The following is a 19,766-nucleotide window of genomic DNA, read 5'->3' as shown; positions in this document are numbered from 1 at the left end:
TGGACAGGCGAGGGGCACAGAACAGCTGGGCTTTCTGTCCCTGCTCAGTCCTTAAATAGTCAGAGGGCTGGGCTGGCTGGAGTCAGCCTAATATGTAGTTCATGAATATCTTTCAGGCCACCTAGGGCCTCTTGGTTCTCCATTTATGAAATTACCATCTCCCCTCTGAGATTTTTGTCTCTTCCACCCTGAACTCCCATGAATTCCCTATAAAATGGTCCCGAACCCTGCATTTGCTCAGCTTATCTCCTGCATTATAGTCATTTGGCTGCCTTATCTCCCCTCGCTGCCCTGCAATCACTGGGGTTATCCCTGCCCAGATCTCCAGTGGAAGTTCTCAGTGGGTCTGGCTTCTTTGGGTAGAGGAGGGGCCAGGGTAATAGGGTAACAGATGTCCAGGCTGGTTCTGCTTCAGAAGGACATGAACAAGGTCAAGAATATTCCAGAGAGTCCTCCTTAGTCTGTCCCCTGCTGTCTGCCCAGAAGAAAGTTCCAAGGGTAGAAACTTCTGATCCGTCTACAGGGATTTCTCAATCTGGGAGACCAGACACAGTGACAAACAAGGCTAGTGAGAACTCTGGTCACAAGTGCTGGCAGATGGTTTTGGGCCAGAGCTAAAAGCTTTCTCCAGAAAAGCATTTCTGGAACAAGAGTTGGGGAGACGTTATCTAGGATGGAGGGAAGAAGACGGCCTGGGGAGATGGCACAGGAGAACTTTAGGAAGACGGCCTTTTCTGAGGTTTGGGGGTTGTTTCATTGTTGCTTGGTTTGGTTTGGAGGTTTTTGATTTGTCTTTGGTTTGTTTGTTTGAGTTTTATGTTTTGTTTTTAATAGTAGAAGAAGATCATTCCTCCAATCAAGGAAACTTTGGTCAGGACATTTGCTGCCCTGACATCTCTGATTCTGGACCAACACATGATGGACTCTCAGGAACAGGTCAGGAAAGGCCAAGGACAACTCCCCCAGTCTGAAATTAAGAACTCAGTTCTAGAACCTGACTCCATGTAAGCTCAGGAGCTTCTTTCTTCGATCTAATTCAACTTCTTTTTTTCCAGCTGGAGTTGCCTTCAATTCTTCTCTTCCCTGAGAAACAGCTCCCTCCTGCTCCTCTGGCGTCCAGGGGGTTCTGTTCCATCGCTCTTATAGCTCAGTCTGTCTGAGCCCTAGAACTCTATCCCATTCCTCCATCAGACTGACAGGTCCCTCTGGATTAAGGTCCTTCCCCCCCTGCTCCCCCAGGTTCAGCCAAGGCCTTGGCATCAGAGACACTCAGGACAAATGTGAAACAGACTGGAGGTCAGGATGAAGCTCGTGTTGTGTCTTCTATTCTTCGGTGGAGCCTCAGCTTCCCTCGGGACCCTAATGGGCCAGCCAGATAGTGCCTGAGGGTAGATGACTGACACAGCCTCCACTGAGCCAATCACAGAACATAATAACAGCCAAGGTGTTTACCCCACAGGGAACAAGGCTCTGGGGACACTGGTGAGTGCTGGAAGGTGGCGCCAGCTGCAGATAAACAGATAGAGGAGTCTGGGGTGTTCTGGGGGGGAAGGGGTGGGCTCTCTTTGCTACCTAAGAGGAGATGCTGTAGTCCGTTCCCTCTGGAAAAGGGGAGGACATCAGTATGAATGGGTGATCATTAGGCCATTCAAGAAACTCAGGATTGTGCTTTCCCTTCTTTCATGAGATCTCTCCCTCTGCCCCATGATTTTAGCCAGCGGTTGTTCCCCGCCCCCCCACCCCATGAACACAATTAGTTTATAAGTTCTGGTCACTGAGTTTAAAAAAAGGTTTTAAATTGAAGCTGGAGAGACTTACATAGAATTGGCTTTCACAGGGAGCCTTTGAAGTCTCCCTTTCCCTGGACGCCTTCTAAGAAGCTGAGACACTCAGCCGTCTGAGACCAAGCCATTTCTGCCCAGAGTTAGGTGCTGGCCACCCCTAGGCAGGAACAGGTAAATGAGCTTTTCTTATCCTCCAGTGAAGGGTCAACTGGCTGGATGAATCAAGAATTCCTCAACCCTCAGGCTCACCTTAGAGAGTATGAAAAGGCAAAAGTGACACATCCAGGCTTCAGAGACATCAGATACGTGAGGATATGGGCAGGTCAAAACGAGGCTGAAGCCTGATAAGCAGGGTTCTCATTGCACCTGCCCCTGACGGCAGCTCACTATGTCACCTCAGGCCCTGTGACCATCTCTGCCACTAGTTCTGGGAGACAGCAACCCCTGGATTGCTAGATGGGGCCAGAAATAGCACCCTTTGAAACTAGAGGTCAGCAGTCTAACATGAACGAAACTCTTTAAGCAAGGATTTGCCAGTGGGTCTCTTTTGTCCCAGAACACTAGTTCTAAGAAAATTAATAGATATCATGTATTAAAAAACTGTGGGGGTGGATTCCATGCTGGGTTAAAAGGAAAAAAAAAGAGTTAAGGTAGCATCTTACTGCAGAATCCATGAATACACTTAGTGCTACTGCTACACCTGAGTGAACCCCACTCAGTGCTTTCTCAACTGGGAAGTGAAATTCTAATTCTTTTTTTAATATTTTTTAATATTTTTGAATTTTCTAATATAAGCATGTAATTTTAAAAATATAAATTTATTAATTTTAATTGGAGGCTAATTATAATATTGTATTGGTTTTGCCGTACATTGACAGGAATCCACCATGGGTGTACATGTGTTCCCCATCCTGAACCCCCTCCCACCTCCCTCCCCATCCCATCCCTCTGGGCCATCCTGGTGCACCAGCCCCCCGAGCACCCTGTATCATGCATCAAACCTGGACTGGCAATTCATTTTGCATATGATAATATACATGTTTCACTGCCATTCTCTCAAATCATCCCACCCTTGCCCTCTCCCACAGAGCCCAAAAGACTGTTCTATACATCTGTGTCTCTTTTGCTGTCTCACATACAGGGTTATCATTACCATCTTTCTAAATTCCATATATATGCGTTAGTATACTGTATTGGTGTTTTTCTTTCTGGCTTACTTCACTCTGTATAATTGGCTCCAGTTTCATCTACCTGAAACTGATTCATCTACCTTAGGACTGATTCAAATGTGTTCTTTTTAATGGCTGAGTAATACTCCACTGTGTATATGTACCACAGCTTTCTTATCCATTCATCTGCTGGTGGACATCTAGATTGCTTTCATGTCCTGGCTATTATAAACAGTGCTGCAATGAACATTGGGGTACACATGTCTCTTTCAATTCTGGTTTCCTCGGTGTGTATGCCCAGCAGTGAGATTGCTGGGTCACATGGCAGTTCTATTTCCAGTTTTTTAAGGAATCTCCAAACTGTTCTCCATAGTGGCTGTACTGGTTTGCATTCCTACCAACAGTGTAAGAGGGTTCCCTTTTCTCCACACCCTCTCCAGCATTTATTGCTTGTAGACTTTTGGATAGCAGCCATTCTGACTGGCGTGAGATGGTACCTCATTGATTTGCATTTCTCTGATACTGAGTGATGCTGAGCATCTTTTCATGTGTTTGTTAGCCATCTGTATGTCTTCTTTGGAGAAATGTCTATTTAGTTCTTTGGCCCATTTTTTGATTGGGTCGTTTATTTTTCTGGAATTGAGCTGCAGGAGTTGCTTGTATATTTTTGAGATTAATTCTTTGTCACTTGCTTCGTTTGCTATTATTTTCTCCCATTCTGAAGGCCATCTTTTCACCTTGCTTATAGTTTCCTTTGTTGTGCAGAAGCTTTTAATTTTAATTAGGTCCCTTTTGTTTATTTTTGCTTTTATTTCCAATATTCTTGGAGGTGGTTCATAGAGGATCCTGCTGTGATTTATGTCGGAGAGTGTTTTGCCTATGTTCTCCTCTAGGAGTTTTACAGTTTCTGGTCTTACGTTTAGATCTTTAATCCATTTTGAGTTTATTTTTGTGTACAGTGTTAGAAAGTGTTCTAGTTTCATTCTTTTATAAGTGGTTGACCGGTTTTCCCAGCACCACTTGTTAAAGAGATTGTCTTTTCTCCATTGTATATTCTTGCCTCCTTTGTCAAAGATAAGGTGTCCATAGGTGTGTGGATTTATCTCTGGGCTTTCTATTTTGTTCCATTGATCAGATCACAACAGACAACACAGAAATACAAAGGATCATAAGAGACTACTATCAGCAACTATATGCCAATGAAATGGACAACTTGGAAGAAATGGACAAATTCTTAGAAAAGTACAACTTTCCAAAACTGAACCAGGAAGAAATAGAAAATCTTAACAGACCCATCACAAGCACTGAAATCGAAACTGTAATCAGAAATCTTCCAGAAAACAAAAGCCCAGCTTCACAGCTGAATTCTACCAAAAATTTAGAGAAGAGCTAACACCTATCCTACTCAAACTCTTCCAGAAAATTGCAGAAGAAGGTAAACTTCCAAACTAATCTATGAGGCCACCATCACCCTAATACCAAAACCTGACAAAGATGCCACAAAAAAAGAAAACTACAGGCCAATATCACTGATGAACATAGATGCAAAAATCCTTGACAAAATTCTGGCAAACAGAATCCAACAGCATATTAAAAAGATCATACATCATGACCAAATGGGCTTTATCCCAGGGATGCAAGGATTCTTCAATATCTGCAAATCAATCAATGTAATATGCCACATTAACAAATTGAAAAATAAAAACCATATGATTATCTCAATAGATGCAGAGAAAGCCTTTGACAAAATTCAACATCCATTTATGATTAAAAACAAAAAAAAAACCCTCCAGAAAGCAGGAATAGAAAGAACATACCTCAACATAATAAAAGCTATATATAATTTTTATAAGTGAGTTTTTTTTAATTTTACTTAACATTTTCAATTATTACCAAACATTGGCTATCTTCCCCCATTATACAACATATCTTTGAATCTACCTTATACATGAAAGTGTGTACCTCCCACTCCAATATTCCCCCTCCCTCTTCCCACTATTAGTATGAGTGTTTTTTTTTTTCAAAAAAAAATTGGAGAAGAAAGTAGAATGCTGATTCCAGTATCAGAAATAAATTACTGTGATAATTAAAAAAAAAAAAACTCAAGGCTTTCCATAGCTTTTTTCAGGTCACAGAGCCCCCCTCCTTGACTAAATATAAGAATCAGGGTTTTAAGGAATATACTTTAAGAAATACTAAACAAGTTTTCTCTAGTCCACTATCAAGTAGACAAATTTCCAAATCCAAACAAATTTACAGTATCTCCTTAAACACCTGAAGGAGATCTAAGTATAATAAATATAATATGCAGACTGATCTGGTTTATAGCAACATGTCTCCCGCTACACTGTCAAAACCAAAGGGAAGTTGTTTGTGTGGACTGGAGGGCAGATGCCAGCATCACCCCAACACCACCCAGTGGAGTTACCTTCTGGTGGTAACTGATGTCTGTCCCTACATTGAGGAAGGTTGCCAGCGCCAGTGCTTACCAAGTGGACTTGGCTCCTCCCCATTTCCCAGCCTCCTTTGGGATTTGGCTGGAGAGTGGGGGCGTGCTGGCCAATCAAGTGCGAATGGCATTGAAGTGTGTCATTCCTAGAGTGAGGCAGTCAGCAGCCCACATACTTCTCGAATCTCTCTTTTCTCCTATCCTAGTAACTCTGGAAACCGAGTGTGCCAAGTGACAGGGCTACGGAACACAAGAGCCTAGGCTCCTGAGACATCCACTGTCACAACCATATACATGAGATGCCTTAGACTGGGAATGAGAAATGAACCCTTTTCAAGTTAACTTAAACCACTGAGATTTCAAGGGTTTCCCATGGAGGCCATCAGTGTTAATTACCCGAATCCAAGCGTAGAAGTTAAGTGATAGAAATCTCTCTTAATAGACAATACTCTTTATCCTTAGTTTTTAGACCTTCTCTACTTTCCCTCTCACTTAAGCTTCTTGAAAGAAGAGTCTATCCTAGTAATACTAAGAGCTATAATTGTAACAGTGATTTATTAACAGCCATTTATGGAACACATACTATGTGGCAGTCACTAAATTAAAGAATGCTCCTACATTCTCTCACTAAGTGTGATTCTCATGACAGCTTTGCGAGGGAGCTACTATTATTAACCCCTTTTTACACCGGAGGACACTGAGACTCGTGGGACAGAGTAGCTTGCCTAAGTCACACCGTGAGTGGCGGAGGAGGGCCTCAGCTGGGCCTGTCTGACACCCAAGATCTAGGCTTCTCCCTTGAGCTCTACATCATGAAATCCCAGCTCCTTAGCAGACACAGGGCCTCTCTGATGTGGCTGCTGCCCATCTCCTCAGCTTCAGGTGCCACTGGCCCCTCCCTCTCCACCCTCGGAAACTCTTCAGCCTCCCTCTTCACACTCGGGCAACCGTGACCTGCTTATACCATCTAGTGCCCCTGGGCACAATGCCCACTTCTTCCTCTTGTCTGCCTAGTAAGCTCCCTCCTCTCAAAACTCCATAGGTGATGCCTCCTCTGCCAGCCTCCCCTGACCTCCTTGAAGTTCCCACTCTCCTCTGTGCTGCCTCTGATTTCTTATGTTGCCCATATCCCACCTGGGTTATAGTTACATTTTTTTGTGGTTACATCTTCATTAAAAGCTCATGCTAAACTGCTTCAGTCATGACCAATTCTTTGCGACCCTATGGACTGTAACCTGCCAGGTTCCTCTGTCCATGGGGTTTCTCCAGGCAAGAATACTAGAGTAGTTTGCCAATTCCTCCTCCAGGGGATCTTCCCAACCCAGGGGTTGAACCTGCGTCTCTTATATCTCCTGCATTGGCAGATGGTTTCTTTACCACTAACACCACTAGGAAGACCCTCATTAAGAGTTTGGTCCCTTTTCCTTTTCTTTTCCCCAAATAATTTTTTGTTGACTTTATTCCCATCTTTTATGATAAAGTGATTTTCTTTTTCACATTAGAAATGAAAAAAGTTGTATATATTTCATTTAAATGAAAACTTTTTTTTCCTATTTGAGAATATGTAGTGAAGCGACTTAGCAGCAGCAGCAGCAGCAGTGATAATATTTAGATGTATACCTAAAGATCAAGTCATAGCCTGGAAATGCCATTGCCTTGCTTCTTAGACAGTACAAGAGGATACATTCACATATGCATTCCAAGCTTTTTGAAAGAAGACGTAATCATTTTGTTTGAGACCTAGTTATAATCCTCCAACCCTTTTGTTTCATCAGATTAATCAACAACTAGAATGATAGATGTAAAGAACTGACTCATTGGAAAATACCCTGATGCTGGGAAAGATTGAAGGCAGGAGGAGAGGATGAGATGGTTGGATGGCATCACCGACTTAATGGTCATGAGTTCGAGCAAGCTCCAGGAGTTGGTGATGGACAGGGAAGCCTGGTGTGTGTCCATGGTGTCTCAAAGAGTCGGACACAATTGAGCAACTGAACTGAACTGAACTGAGGATGATAGATAGATGGAAATGGATATATATATTTATATATATATATATATCTGTTTTGCTGACATTATCTGTTCTTCACATAGACCTTTTTGCTGTATATGTATATTCATTTTGTTTCCCTTGACATGAGGAGAGGGAAAACCTATTTAACTGCCAGGCACAGTCCCCATTTCTAACAAAGTGCTTTACATATAATGGGCAACCAAGACTTATTGGGGAGCATGGACCTTTTTCTATATCACTATATCCTCAGCACTAACTCATGCCAGGCATGTGATAGCTACTTTCTAAATATTCCTTGATTTGACCACCATTTCTTTACTGGCCCCAAGAGTGTCTTCCCTGTGACTAGTTATTCAGCCAGCTAGTTCTCCTTTGGGCAATCAATAACTGCATATAGTTTATAAGATGGTTTCTTTAAAGTTTAGATTTTGTTAATTGCTTTACCAGCAGCTAAGCACCTTTCAGTGAGCTCATTATGTTTTGAACCACAAAGATCAAGAACAAGATTCTGTTTCCACTTAACATTTATTAAGTGTGAACTTTGTACCAGGAATTGCACAGAACATCTTCATATTGCCTCATTTTAGCCTAACTACAATCTGGTAGTTAATTCTGCTTACTTTATAGCTACAGAAATGAGGCTCAAAGAGTTTGAAAGCTTTGCCCATGATCATCACTTAGTTGCACGGATTGAATCTGAATTCAAGGCTATCAGCTTGAACTCTAGGACTCTCTCTGGACCCATAGTGACCCTGTTCAGATGCACCTGTGAGCCCTGGTCTCAATGTGTGCTGGCCTCTCACTTACTTTTTGCTTCCTGTTGCATGCTTCCAGCATGATTTTGGCCTGGGGGCCTATGAGAAAACTCTGAGCACAGGAGTGTTTTGGAAGTTGAGTGACATGTAACAGAGATGGCCCCCATGCTTAAACACAACTCATACATACGTACATGTACATTCACATCCACCTCAACCCAGTAAAACTTCCCCACGGATCAAGAGAACCTGGGTCATTAATTAAAACAGAATCTGCCTTTGATCTTTGTCCAGAGAACAATGAGCAGCCAAAACTTGAGCTCCAGGCTTTCTGGAACTGGCCTTCTGCTGCCTCTTGGCCAATTTTATTTTTTTTTAAATTAGAATATAGCTGCTTTACAATGTTGTGTTCGTTTCTGCTGTACAGCAAAGTGAATACACTATGCGTATAAATATATCCTCTCTTTTTTGGATTGCCTTTCTATTTAGGTCATTTGTTCTCTATGACTGTATATTTCTGCTTTGCAAATAGGGTCATCTGTACCATTTTTCTAGATTCCATATATATGTGTTAGTATATGATATTTATTTTTCTGTTTGGCCAGTTTTAAATTTTGCCACAAGACAAATGTTGGCTCCTTGTCTGTCCCAACAATCTGGATGTTCTCAAAGATTTTCCGTTCACCCGTGCATTGACCTGAGAAAAGCGTGATTTCAAAGGTTCATCTGCTGGAGATGGGGGACAGAGATGAATCGCCAGTATCACAAAATCCAATGAAGGTGACCATGGGGTCCTGCCATCCATGCAAGGATGTCTTTCACTCAGCTCAAAGGTTACTTTGGGGTTCTTTGAAAGACACCGGGCCTCGGGTTCCAGGACATTGACCTCTATTTACAGAAGAAATTTTGCCTAAGAGGTAGATTCCCTTAGGAGAGAGAAGGAGCATGAGTTGTACAAATTTATTGGTAAGATGAGGAAGCAGGGAAGAAAGACCTGAACGAGGACAAGAAGGCACATGCTGAGAGACAAATCCCTTCACCGACGGGCCAGTCAGCAGGGTTTCTCCTGGCTGTAGTCTGCAGGGACCGTGCAAGGTAAATACAGCTAATGACCAAGGGTTTCCCCAGAGCTGATGCTGATCTAACAAGAGACCGTCCTTGCAGGTCTGTCAGTGGACTTGTAATGGTCTGTACCCATGGTGCACATGGCCAAATAATTACCTAAACCAGGGCACAGAAGGGGAAGCAGGAGGACTGGGATTGCCCTTGAGACAAAAGCTTCATCTGCGAGGGGCTTACAGCCAGGAAAGGGTCAAGTCTTTATCCCTGGCAATTCTGCAGGAAGGGGAGGCTGCCTTAAGAAGCCTCTTAGTATAGAGGCAGAAGGATGGGCTATCATCCTGACTCCTTATTAAGAAAGACTAAGGCAGAGAGTTGCGAGAGAGGAGATGACAGTGGTGAGGAAAAGCGAGGAGATGATGACAAATGTGAGGGAGGAATTTCCTGAAGAAGAGAGGCCAGGAGAAACCAAAGCAAGCTGTCTGGACAGCTGTCTTTCACTTTATCTTGGGTGAGCTCAGAGCTGGGGTCTTTCCCGGCAGGTCCTTGATTTCACTTGTACTCCCCAACCTGCTTTTGGCCTCCCCGCGGGGGCTGCAGTTCCCACTGCCAGTGACACAGCCCCCCAGCAGGAAGCCATAGCCCCCCCCAACAGAGCTGGGCCGATAGCCATAGGTGCCGCTGCCGCTGTACCCAAAGCCGGCTCCCGTGCCTGCGGTCCCAGCCGTGGAGCTGCTGATGACGGCTGTGGAAGACAGAGGGAGGACTAATAAGTGTGTGTCCCAGGACAGGGCTGACCCAAAGTCCTCTCCAGCCTCCCAGCTCTACCTAGATTAAATGTGTCCCTCCTAAGTAATACTCCACATCAACTGGGGACTTGGCTTTAGACATATGCTCAATTCCTGAGCAGCTCAAGCACCAGGAGAATCAGCCCAGATCCCACAGGACCCACAAGCCCAGTGCCTTCTCATTCTTTGAACAAACAGGAGTAGCAGGAGCTTCCCCCAAAGAGCAGATGACGCCTAAGCATCATGTAAGCCAGCAAATCTTGCGTTTAACTTAAGAAGACATTCTTAATTTTTTTCCAAAGAATTTCCTGAGTGCTTGATACGGGAGAGTTTTTGCCGGCTTCTCTTAGGAGACCAGGCTGAATCCTTTAGGGCAGCATCTCGACTGTTTGTGCACGATGTTTCTGTGCACACCCGGGTCTCACTCTGGGTGAGGAGGTGCCCTTCTTCCTACTCACAGCTTCTGGCATGCAGCAAAGCCAGGATGGGGGGTGGCAGAAGAGCATGGGGCTGAGAGTCTTATGAGTGAGGTTTCTGGGGAAGGGCCCAGAAATGGGGAAGTGTGAAATGTCAGAATGTGATGGGAAGCAGACCCCATCAAGGAAGAGGCTGCAGGTCTCAGCACAGGAGATTAGGACAATGCTGCTCTATCAGCCAGAACCCAGGCTGTTCCATGGGGGTCCTGGTGGTAGGGGACCACTTCCTTTGTGTTCATTAATAGACTAAAAATACTCTTTCAGAGGTGTGAAATACTCACATATGCTCACAGAATTGGTGTATTCTCCAGACATCCTGCAAGGGGACAAAAGCACAGGTGAATCTCCATCACATGGAATCTGAGTTACCCTCACCCCAGCCTGCAACAGTCAGCCAGGCTAGCGCAGCCTCCGTAAGTCCTCCAGCTGGCCAGGTGGCATGACCTGCCCTGGGTGACTCTAAGCACCTCTCCCTGGTCTCTCCCCTTAGGAGATGTGTGACCTTGCAACCTTGGAGCCCCTGTGGCAACACCACCTCCCAGGGGCCCTCCTGCTATGCGTGCTTCTCATCAGCCCACTTCTTCATCCCTATGAGGCTACTGTCTGAATAAATACATGTGTAGAAATACTAGCATCAGGTGTTGCCAATAGGAACTAACTTTATGACTTTAGGACCAATAAGTTCTCTTTTCTGGGTCTCATTCATAAAATAATGCTAGGTTAGAATGGGGATTTTCAAGTGTCAACACTTCATGTACTACCCTTTCAACTGTTGCTATGACCACATATAACTCATACTGTTATATGTTTAGTATTTTTCATTGACTGTCTTCTGTGACAAAAAAAAAATGTATTTCTCTTAAAAGGAAGTTTTATATCAACAGGATACATAGAAAACCAGTATCGCTGGACCAAAAAAAGACAAAAACAGTAGCAGTGAAAATAAATAAAACAAAAGAAAAATTGGCTAGATATTGTTGCCTGCTCAGAGACTTTGAACCTAGGATCTACCATCTCTTTACTGGTAGGGATATTTGCAAGTGTCAGGTCAGTGTCAAATATACAAGAGCTCCACGCTGAAGCTTTCTCTTTGTTGTAGTCTGAAGATTGGAAAGAAAACCATAAAGGAAATCACCTCTTATTATCTGACAGGATGCTGTTTAAGGCTATGTCTGTAGGTGACCTAAAAAGTATCTCCAACCCCTCCAACAGCCTGTCACCCACACCTGGGAAATTAAGCCAGAGGATTCCAAAAGTCCCTCCAGCCCTAACATTCTAAGAGCCCTCCCATCACCTACCTGTACTCCTCGCCCTCCAGCAGCTTGCGGTAGGTGGCGATCTCGATGTCCAGAGCCAGCTTGGTGCTCATCAGCTCCTGGTACTCACACATCATCCTGGCCAGCTCCTCCTTGGCCTGGAGCAGGGCGGCCTCCAGGTCATCCAGCTTGGCCTGAGCATCCTTCAGGGCACAGTGGCCCCTCTGCTCAGCATCAGTGATGGCCGTCTCCAGGTTGGAGCACTGAGGATCAGGAGGTGGCATTGCCCCCTGAGTTCTAAGGTACCTTGAGCCTCCCTTCACGGCCCCTCTCCAAGTGCTCGCTGTGGTTGGACCATGCTCTATCCTGCCCACTTCCTAGAGCAAAGCCACACCCATGGGGTTAATGTCCTGTCAACCTGGAACTGAGAGGCTTGTTATTCTCAGCCCCTTGGCTTTCTGAAAGGGCCTTTCAAATTGTTCCAGGATTCAGGTGAGAGCTAAGTGTGGAAGGATGAGAACAGAGGCTTGATCTGAGGAAAGGAGTTCTGAGATGGAAGACCGTGAGAAGAAGGGACATGGGGGAGAGTGTGTGATTGACAGTTCACCCCTCCCTTGGGAGTGAGCCAGGATACCCCAAAGCCCCTTCACCTGCTTCTTCACACTCTCAATCTCTGAGCGCAGTCTTTGGATGAGTCGGGTCAGCTCTGAGATCTCATTCTTGGTGTGTTTGAGGTCATCCCCATGCCGACCGGCCGCCAGCTGCAGCTCCTGGAACTAGGGTGAGAGGGGCCAACACAGGAACCTAAGCTCAGCCTAGCAGGCCGTGCCTTTGCCTGGGGAGTGTGGCAGAAATAGGTAGGGGTCCCTGCTTCACCAGGCCTATCAACAGCCTCCCACTCAAACATCTGTTCTTTGGCTTGATTTATCTGCCTTCAGCAGAGATGATCTCACTGAAGGTTTTAGCTATAAGGACAGTCGAAAGTCTCACACCCTCTACACTGCAGCTTTGCAACACACTTTGATTATGATACTTCTCTGCCGATAGCTCCTCAAAGTCACGGTGAAATTCAAACAACTCCTAGCCTGGCATCAAGGTGCCTTGAGATCTGACTCTATTAGGCTCTTCAGGCTCAGTTCTCACTGCCCTCATCCATCACCTACCTGGTTCTGCACCTCTGCCAAACAGTTTCAGGTTCCATAAGGAGCCCAACGCGCTCTTAAATCTCTGAGTCTGTGCACGAGCCCCTCTCTCCTGCTAGAAAACCCTCCCCCATTCATCCTCTCTTTCACCCTAATCAGGTCCAGCTCAGCCAGGGCAGACTCACTTTCTCCAGGAGGCCTTCACTGGTCCCTGCTTGGGTGCCCATCTGTGCCCATAGTCCCCGGCATGCCAGTCTATAGATCTTACCACTCTGTACTGTGACCACACATTTCAATGTCTTTCCCATCAGACTCAGAATGACTGGGTGGTAGGGACCTTTAGTTTTATTTCTGAATTCCCAGTATCTAGCACAGAGTCTGGCTAGAAAAGAAGTCTGGTGAATGAATGAATGAGTGAACCAAAGAGGGAGCTGATGAGCCACCAACCTTTTTTTTCTGGGACTTCCTCCCCTTCATAGCTCAGCTGAGTTCCAGGCTACTGGCAGTCTTGCTCGACATGGAGGCGCATTTTGTGTGTATGGGAGTGCGGGGGTAGATTTGGTTATATCCTATCACCATGGGTCACGAATTTGGAGTCATCTATTAGTTTGGGATTATTCCTGCATTTGATGTCATCCATTGAGTAATCGAGAGTACTCCATTTTTACCCCAGAATACAGTAATCTCCCTCACCTACCAGCTAGACAACCTTGAAAAGTGACATAAGGGGAACACAAAGAACATGTGACATCCAGAACTCCAGTGACTGTGCTCTGCCTGTCTGTCTCTGAGGGGTTGTCTAATATCTGGCTCCAGCATGGTCCTAGAGTCAGGGTTCCCTGGAAGGTAGGGGCACTTCTCACTGCGCTCCTGTGTTTTATCTTTGGTGCTAGGTCAGGTGGCCTTCTGCATCTCTGCACAATAGCCCTCCTCACCAGGGCACTAAGTCCCTGATTCTGACACCAAGTCGTCTCCTCCTGAGACAGGAGATTAAACTCCTGCCATTCAACTTCCAAGCCACCCTGAGCCCTTCTCATAAATCCTCCTCAACCAGAGTCACCTCCTGACTTTCTGTCTAAATGCTATGGAACATTAGACATGTAGATTCAGACCCAGCTCCGTCACTTATCAGCTAAATGACCTTGAAAAGTTATTTAAACTCCTTGAACCCCACTTCTTCACCTTCAAAAGGGGAGTAATAATGAGCATTCACAGTACTGTTTCTGGGATGACACTGATGCCATTCTGCTCAGTGAGTGCTTGCCCTGAGCTGGAGAAATCCTGGTGTGGGTAACCTCAAGAAAAAAATGAACCCACATTATGTTTATGCCTAATTCTTCTAGAAGGAATCTGGGATTAAGCACTGGTCACTGACAATCCAGAATGATTGGGCCACATAGCCATCACTGATTCTGGCTAGAAGCTGGAATGTAGAAGGATTTGGGGACTGAGGACTTGAGTTTGCACCTTTATCAAGAAGCCTTGGCCTGAGTTGTCTTCTAGGCCATGAAAGCCTCCCTTCCTCACACCCTTGCAAGTCAAATCTTTCTGCCCCTGAGGTAACAAGGGGGCAGGGGGAGGGGCAAGATAAGGTCTCAAGAGTGTGGGTTTCACTTGAGAAGAAGCCTGATAAACCTCAAGGACAATTAGTAAGTTGCCATCTTGATCTGAGAAACTAAATTATCTGAAGACTCATTTCCCCACCCACAACCCATGAGAGGAGTCAAGACCTAAGGGACTCAAACCTCCCCCTTTCTCCTTGGAGTTGGACTTGAATGAAAAGATAGGAGTGATAGGAGTGACTTGATCTCAGATGATCAGATAATTTATTGTCATTAACAAGGGAGTTGAGATGCTAACTACTCACGTTTTCCTTCTTCCCAGAATTAGTTCAAAACTGTCTGCGTCTAAGGACATGGCTCCCGAGTTGCCCCACCCAGACCTAGTTCCCTAACCTCTGTCTCCCCAAGGTTCGTGTTTCTGTGACACACTCATTTGCACTCAGCTGTGTGTTTTCTCTGATGGCTTCATGGTTCCTAAGGACAGAGCTGCCATCTCTTCCTCCTCTGGGGCTTCCCCAGTACCCTGGACAATGCTGTGCTCCCAGCGAGCATGTGGGCCATGGTGGGTCATGGGATGGACCAGAGGCCCCGGAACACATGACCTTGGGGAGGTGTGCAGCTCACCTTGGTCTGGTACAGCGCCTCGGCCTCCGCCTTGCTCTTGAGAGCAATGTCCTCATACTGGGCCCTGACCTCAGCAATGATGCTGTTCAGGTCCAGGTTGCGGTTGTTGTCCATGGACAGGATGACAGATGTATCACTGATGTGGGACTGCATCTGAGCAATCTCCTACAGGGCAACAAGGAAGCTTGAAGTGCCTTTTGTGAACAGAAGAATGTGCCGAGGTGATGGGCCTGCCCCAGCAGGGAGCCCCCCAGACCCTCCCAAATAAACTCAAGCTGCAGTCCTCAAAACTTCCAAGAATGGAGTTCACTGGTCCCGAGGTTCCAACACTACATCTAAAACTGCTGGATGGTTTCGAAGTAGCCCAAGAAGAAACCAACCCCCATAACTGTCACCTGAGATCAGTCAGGAGTGCAGAAGGTGGAGGGGAGAGAGCCTGGCCACCACACAAGGGACAGTAAGGACATTTGAGAGCCCATGAATGGGCCAACAGGCTGAGGCTTGAAACCAGATGGTCGCAGAGGCGGGAGAAAGGCTGTGAGGACTTTCACCTCCATCCCCGGGGGCTCATGCCTAAGACCCGAGGAAATTCCCAAGCCGTAAAGAGAAGACAAGCAGAAGTGAGAATATGCTTGGCTGAGGGTCAGTGGGGACCCCTTAGGGCCCCATGGCTTCCTGAAGGATGTGAGAGGGGACAGCTGGTGGCCAGGCTGGAGTGGATGGCACACATCATTGGATGTACCAAGATTGATGTCACGCTTGCTTTACTCTACAATGCTCCCAGCATCCCAACACTGAAGAGTCCCTGGGTTCTTAAAGTTCCTGATGAGTTAGTAACCGCTCATTCACACTTCTGTCCTTCCAGACGATGGAGCCAGGATAGGGACAGGAACTGGGGGAGACTTACTCCCTCATACAGGCATGTAAAGAACTTGATTTCTCTCTCCAGGGCATCCACCTTGGCCTGCAGCTCCACCTTGCTCATGTACGCCGCGTCCACGTCCTAGGGGAATCCAGAGAGCCCCTGACATTGCCCTTCTTCAAGCCCAGACAGGGGTCTCCCAGGTGCTGGCCCTCCACACCCAGATCAGTGACTAGCTGCCCCAGAAAATGGAGTCAAGACACAAGGATCAAGAAGTGACCCCCACCCGAACTCACTGCAAGACCCTGAGCAGGTTCCTTGTGCCTCCGGAACTCCTCTTGCCCCATCCAAGAATGGAATCTTTTTACTGCCTCCTCTGTCTCAAAGAGAGTATGGGAGAGAGCCCTACCTCCCTATGGTCAGCCACACCGTGGTCAGAGCTGAAGGTGAACCTGCAGCCCTTCTCAAAGCATGTGCTGTTCCCCAGGCCACCATGGGCCTGTCCATGAGTGACTGTCCATGTCTGCACTCCTGCCATTTACACAAGACATAGGCCTGGACAAAGTGAAGTTGCTAGATAAACATCAAGGTGCTCCCAGGCTGCAAATCCCTCCACCTTCTCTGTAGCCCTTCAGTTCCAGGCCCTTCTGCAGGGGGTAGAGACTTCAGTCTTTCCTGTGATTCACCTCCCTCACCCCCTACACTCCTCACCCTGCTGGACCAAGGGACACGCATCCTGTCCTCACCTTCTTAAGCACCACAAATTCATTCTCAGCAGTTGTGCGCTTGTTTATTTCCTCCTCATACCTGCAGGAGAAGCATCACGATGAGAAGGGTGTGTGTGGGTGTGGGTGTGTGTGGGAGTGTTATCATGAAAGAAGAGATGCGATGCCCATGCTATGTACCTTTTAATAGATAGATATTATTTTATATTTTTGCAAATCTGTCCCACTCAGGACTATGTGGCCAGCGTCATGGGCAGGGTTTGAAGCAACCTCCTCCTGGACCTGGGGGCTGGATGCCTTGGGTCTAGATTTCCTCTGAAGCCTGGAGAGTGAAAAGGTTCTTCCTCCTCCCACTCGGTCCAAATCACAGGAACACATCCCCTCTCTCAGTCATGATTTTTGTGTCACCCCAGCTGCCTGACACCCCTATCAATAACTTCACCCCATTGCCAAGAATGAGTTCCAAGGAAGTCAGACTGTCCCCTCAGACAGGAGGAAGGAACATGGCCTAAATGTCTAGGGTCTGAGGGAAGTGAGAGGAAGCCCAATGGAAAGTCCAGCTCCCTGCCCAGCTGGGAGGTTCCTGGGAACTTGGGGGCAACTTGAACAAGCTTAGGACCTGAGACGCTATGGTATGTACAACTGCGCTCTTGTGAATGGGGAGCAGGAGAGTTACTAACTAGGACAGCCTCACCACTGCCTGAAATGCTGGCTGTCCACTCTCTAATGCACCTGGCCACCCAGAGAAGGCCCTGATCCTGTCTGGGCAGAGGATCTCAGGACGGGTCACTCTCACCTGAGCTCAGTGGCCCTGAGGCCAGAGGCATACATCCCAGTGCCTGTGGGGAAAGCCCGGGCCCAGGAGGCAGTCAGCCTGGGCGCAGGGCTCCACTCACCTCTTCTTGTAGTCCTCCACCACATCACGCATGCTCCTCAGCTCCGAGCCCAGCCTCACCCGGTCCCCGGACAGCGTCTCCAGCTGCTTGCGCAGGTTGCTGATGTAGCCCTCGAGGATGGGCTCCAGGTTGTTCTTACAGTTGTTCAGATCCTGCTGCTGCAGCAGCTCCCACTTGGTCCCCAGCACCTGGTTCTGCTGCTCCAGGAACCTCACCTGGAATCCAGCCAACCAATAGTCAATGGCTAGAGGCCAGGGAATTTTCTTTCCTGGACAGTAGCTGTGTTCCCTTACGTTACGTAGCCTCATCCCTCAGAAAATAACTCTCCTACCCCTTCCCACCCAGGTCCTTTGTCTGACTGCAGTTCTCTTTTGGGGAACAGCCACTGGCGTCAGGAGGGGCCTCACTATCGTGCTTGCCCCTCATCAAGATCTGTCTCCTATGCACCTGTCCTTACCTGCCTGGACCAGTGTTGATGGTTAGCCTGATCCACCTTTCTTAGGTGAGTCCTTAGGCATGTAATCTGGCCATTCTGGCCCTCACGCTCTTAGGGACCCCTTCTCTGGGTTTCTGGTGGCCTGGCCTCTCCTCTGCCTACTCTGTCTCCTTCATCACCACCTCTCCCAGCCCAGCCAGAGGCCGATATCCAATTGATCTGGGGTCTCGGGCCCTCCCATGTTGCCTTCATCTCTGGCTGCCTATGACCTCAGAGCATTTCCCCAGGGGGAGAACCAGCCTTTTCAATTTGCAGTCTATGAACATTCCACCATTCCCTTGCACAAAACTCTCCAGTGGTTCCACATCACCTACAGGGTCAAGCCCAAATTCCCTTCTTGTGCTTTTCCAGTGTTCCAGGCCTGTCCCACCATTCACTCAACACACACAAACCCCAGTTCTCCCCATTCTTCAGACAAGTCCCATCAGGCTGCATGTGACTTTTCCCTCTCCTTAGGTTGCCTCTCTCCACCTGTCCTACTCATGCGTCACTGCCCTACCTCACTGTCACCTGTGGTGAGCTTCCCCTGCTCCCCTAAGCTTGGGAAATGTTTACTTCCCCAAACCCTCTTACCCCTTTGCTCTTCAGTGGTCCTCAAACATGAGAGTGTCTCAACATCACCAGGGGGCTTGTTAAAACACAGATTTCTGGGCCCTACTCCCAGAATTTGCGGTTCAGTAGGTATGAGGTGGAGCCTGAGAATGTGCACTCCCAACAAGTGCCAAGGTGATGCTGACCGATAGCGGTTCATGGACCCCTTTAGAGAACCACTGTTCTAGCGTACCACTATCCCCATCTGCCTTGCCTTATAGTTTAGGGTGTATTATAGGTTATGAGTCTGTCTTTCAACCAGAGTCTGAGCTGGTCTGGGTCCCATGAGAGGAGGAGCTGGGCCTCAGAATTTCTAGATATCCTAAGCTGCCACAGACCTTGTCGTTCTCCAGGAATTCCCACCTTGTCGATGAAGGAGGCAAACTTGTTGTTCAGAGCCTTGATCTGCTCCCGCTCCTGGGCACGCACTTTCTGGATCTTGGGGTCCAGCTCCACATTGAGGGGAGCCAAGAGGCTCTTGTTGACGGTGACTTGGTGGATGCCCCCAGGTGGGCACAGGGATGGGCACATGGGCCCCAGGACCACACTGCCAAACATGCTGCCGCCAAAGCTGCTGGCTCGGCCTCGGCTAAACCCATAGCCCCCTGCCCGCCCACTGCCGCTGGCCATGTTGAAAGAGACGCTCCGGGCACACCCCAGGCTGTACAGGCTCCGGCTTCCGAAGCCCCCGCTAAGCCCTTTGCTCCCTGCCCTGTAGGAGGGAGAGCTGCTCCCAGAGAGGACAACTGAGCATCCGCTGAAGGCCCCCTTGGCAGCTGCTCCCGACCTGTAGGTGAATTGGCGGCTCATGCTGGGGAGGCCAGCGAGCTGGAATGAGATGCCAACCCTTAGCTGCGATGCAGCTTACCAGCCTGTGGTCTCAGACGCCTCCTTTATAGGGCTCAGGAGGGAGCCACTGCCCTAATTTGTGGGCTTAGTTTGCCTGGAGCAAATCATTTTTTCCCAGCAAAATCAGAGACACCGTGCAAATAACTTAAACCTCCCAGAGTACTAGGCTTGCAAGCCTTGCTCCTGTAATTTGAGTCTTATCTAATTAACATGGGATAATTAGGCTGACTGAATTATCCCTAGAAAGATCTTGGGAAGTTTGTCACAGC

At 47.4% G+C, this 19,766-nt stretch overlaps 1 protein-coding gene across 1 annotated transcript; it reads right to left on the bottom strand.

The window, feature by feature from the left end:
* Nucleotides 1-9,727: 9,727 nt before the first annotated feature.
* Nucleotides 9,728-19,458, bottom strand: LOC138078591 (keratin, type II cytoskeletal 73). The gene is made up of 9 exons (XM_068971417.1): nucleotides 19,012-19,458; nucleotides 17,562-17,776; nucleotides 16,687-16,747; nucleotides 15,986-16,081; nucleotides 15,079-15,243; nucleotides 12,401-12,526; nucleotides 11,793-12,013; nucleotides 10,776-10,810; nucleotides 9,728-9,975 (listed from the first exon to the last, which is right to left on the bottom strand). Exons 1-9 carry the CDS (start codon nucleotides 19,456-19,458, stop codon nucleotides 9,728-9,730), a joined length of 1,614 nt encoding a protein of 537 aa, XP_068827518.1.
* Between the last annotated feature and the right edge of the window lie 308 nt (nucleotides 19,459-19,766).

Source organism: Capricornis sumatraensis, chromosome 4 (assembly GCF_032405125.1).
Source record: "Capricornis sumatraensis isolate serow.1 chromosome 4, serow.2, whole genome shotgun sequence".
Lineage (NCBI taxonomy): Eukaryota > Metazoa > Chordata > Mammalia > Artiodactyla > Bovidae > Capricornis > Capricornis sumatraensis.
The sequence above is the reverse complement of the archived record's forward strand: the minus strand, read 5'-3'. Positions and strand labels throughout refer to the sequence as shown.

What these genes read in the sequence shown, in the direction of transcription:
- LOC138078591 (XM_068971417.1), bottom strand. Translation starts at nt 19,458, where the DNA reads ATGAGCCGCCAATTCACCTACAGGTCGGGAGCAGCTGCCAAGGGGGCC. An exon ending in CTGGAGGGCGAGGAGTACAG is followed by an intron (nt 10,811 to 11,792) that starts GTAGGTGATGGG and finishes GTCCCCTTGCAG; the next exon opens with GATGTCTGGAGAATACACCA. An exon ending in CACCAATTCTGTGAGCATAT is followed by an intron (nt 9,976 to 10,775) that starts GTGAGTATTTCA and finishes TGTCTTCCACAG; the next exon opens with CCGTCATCAGCAGCTCCACG.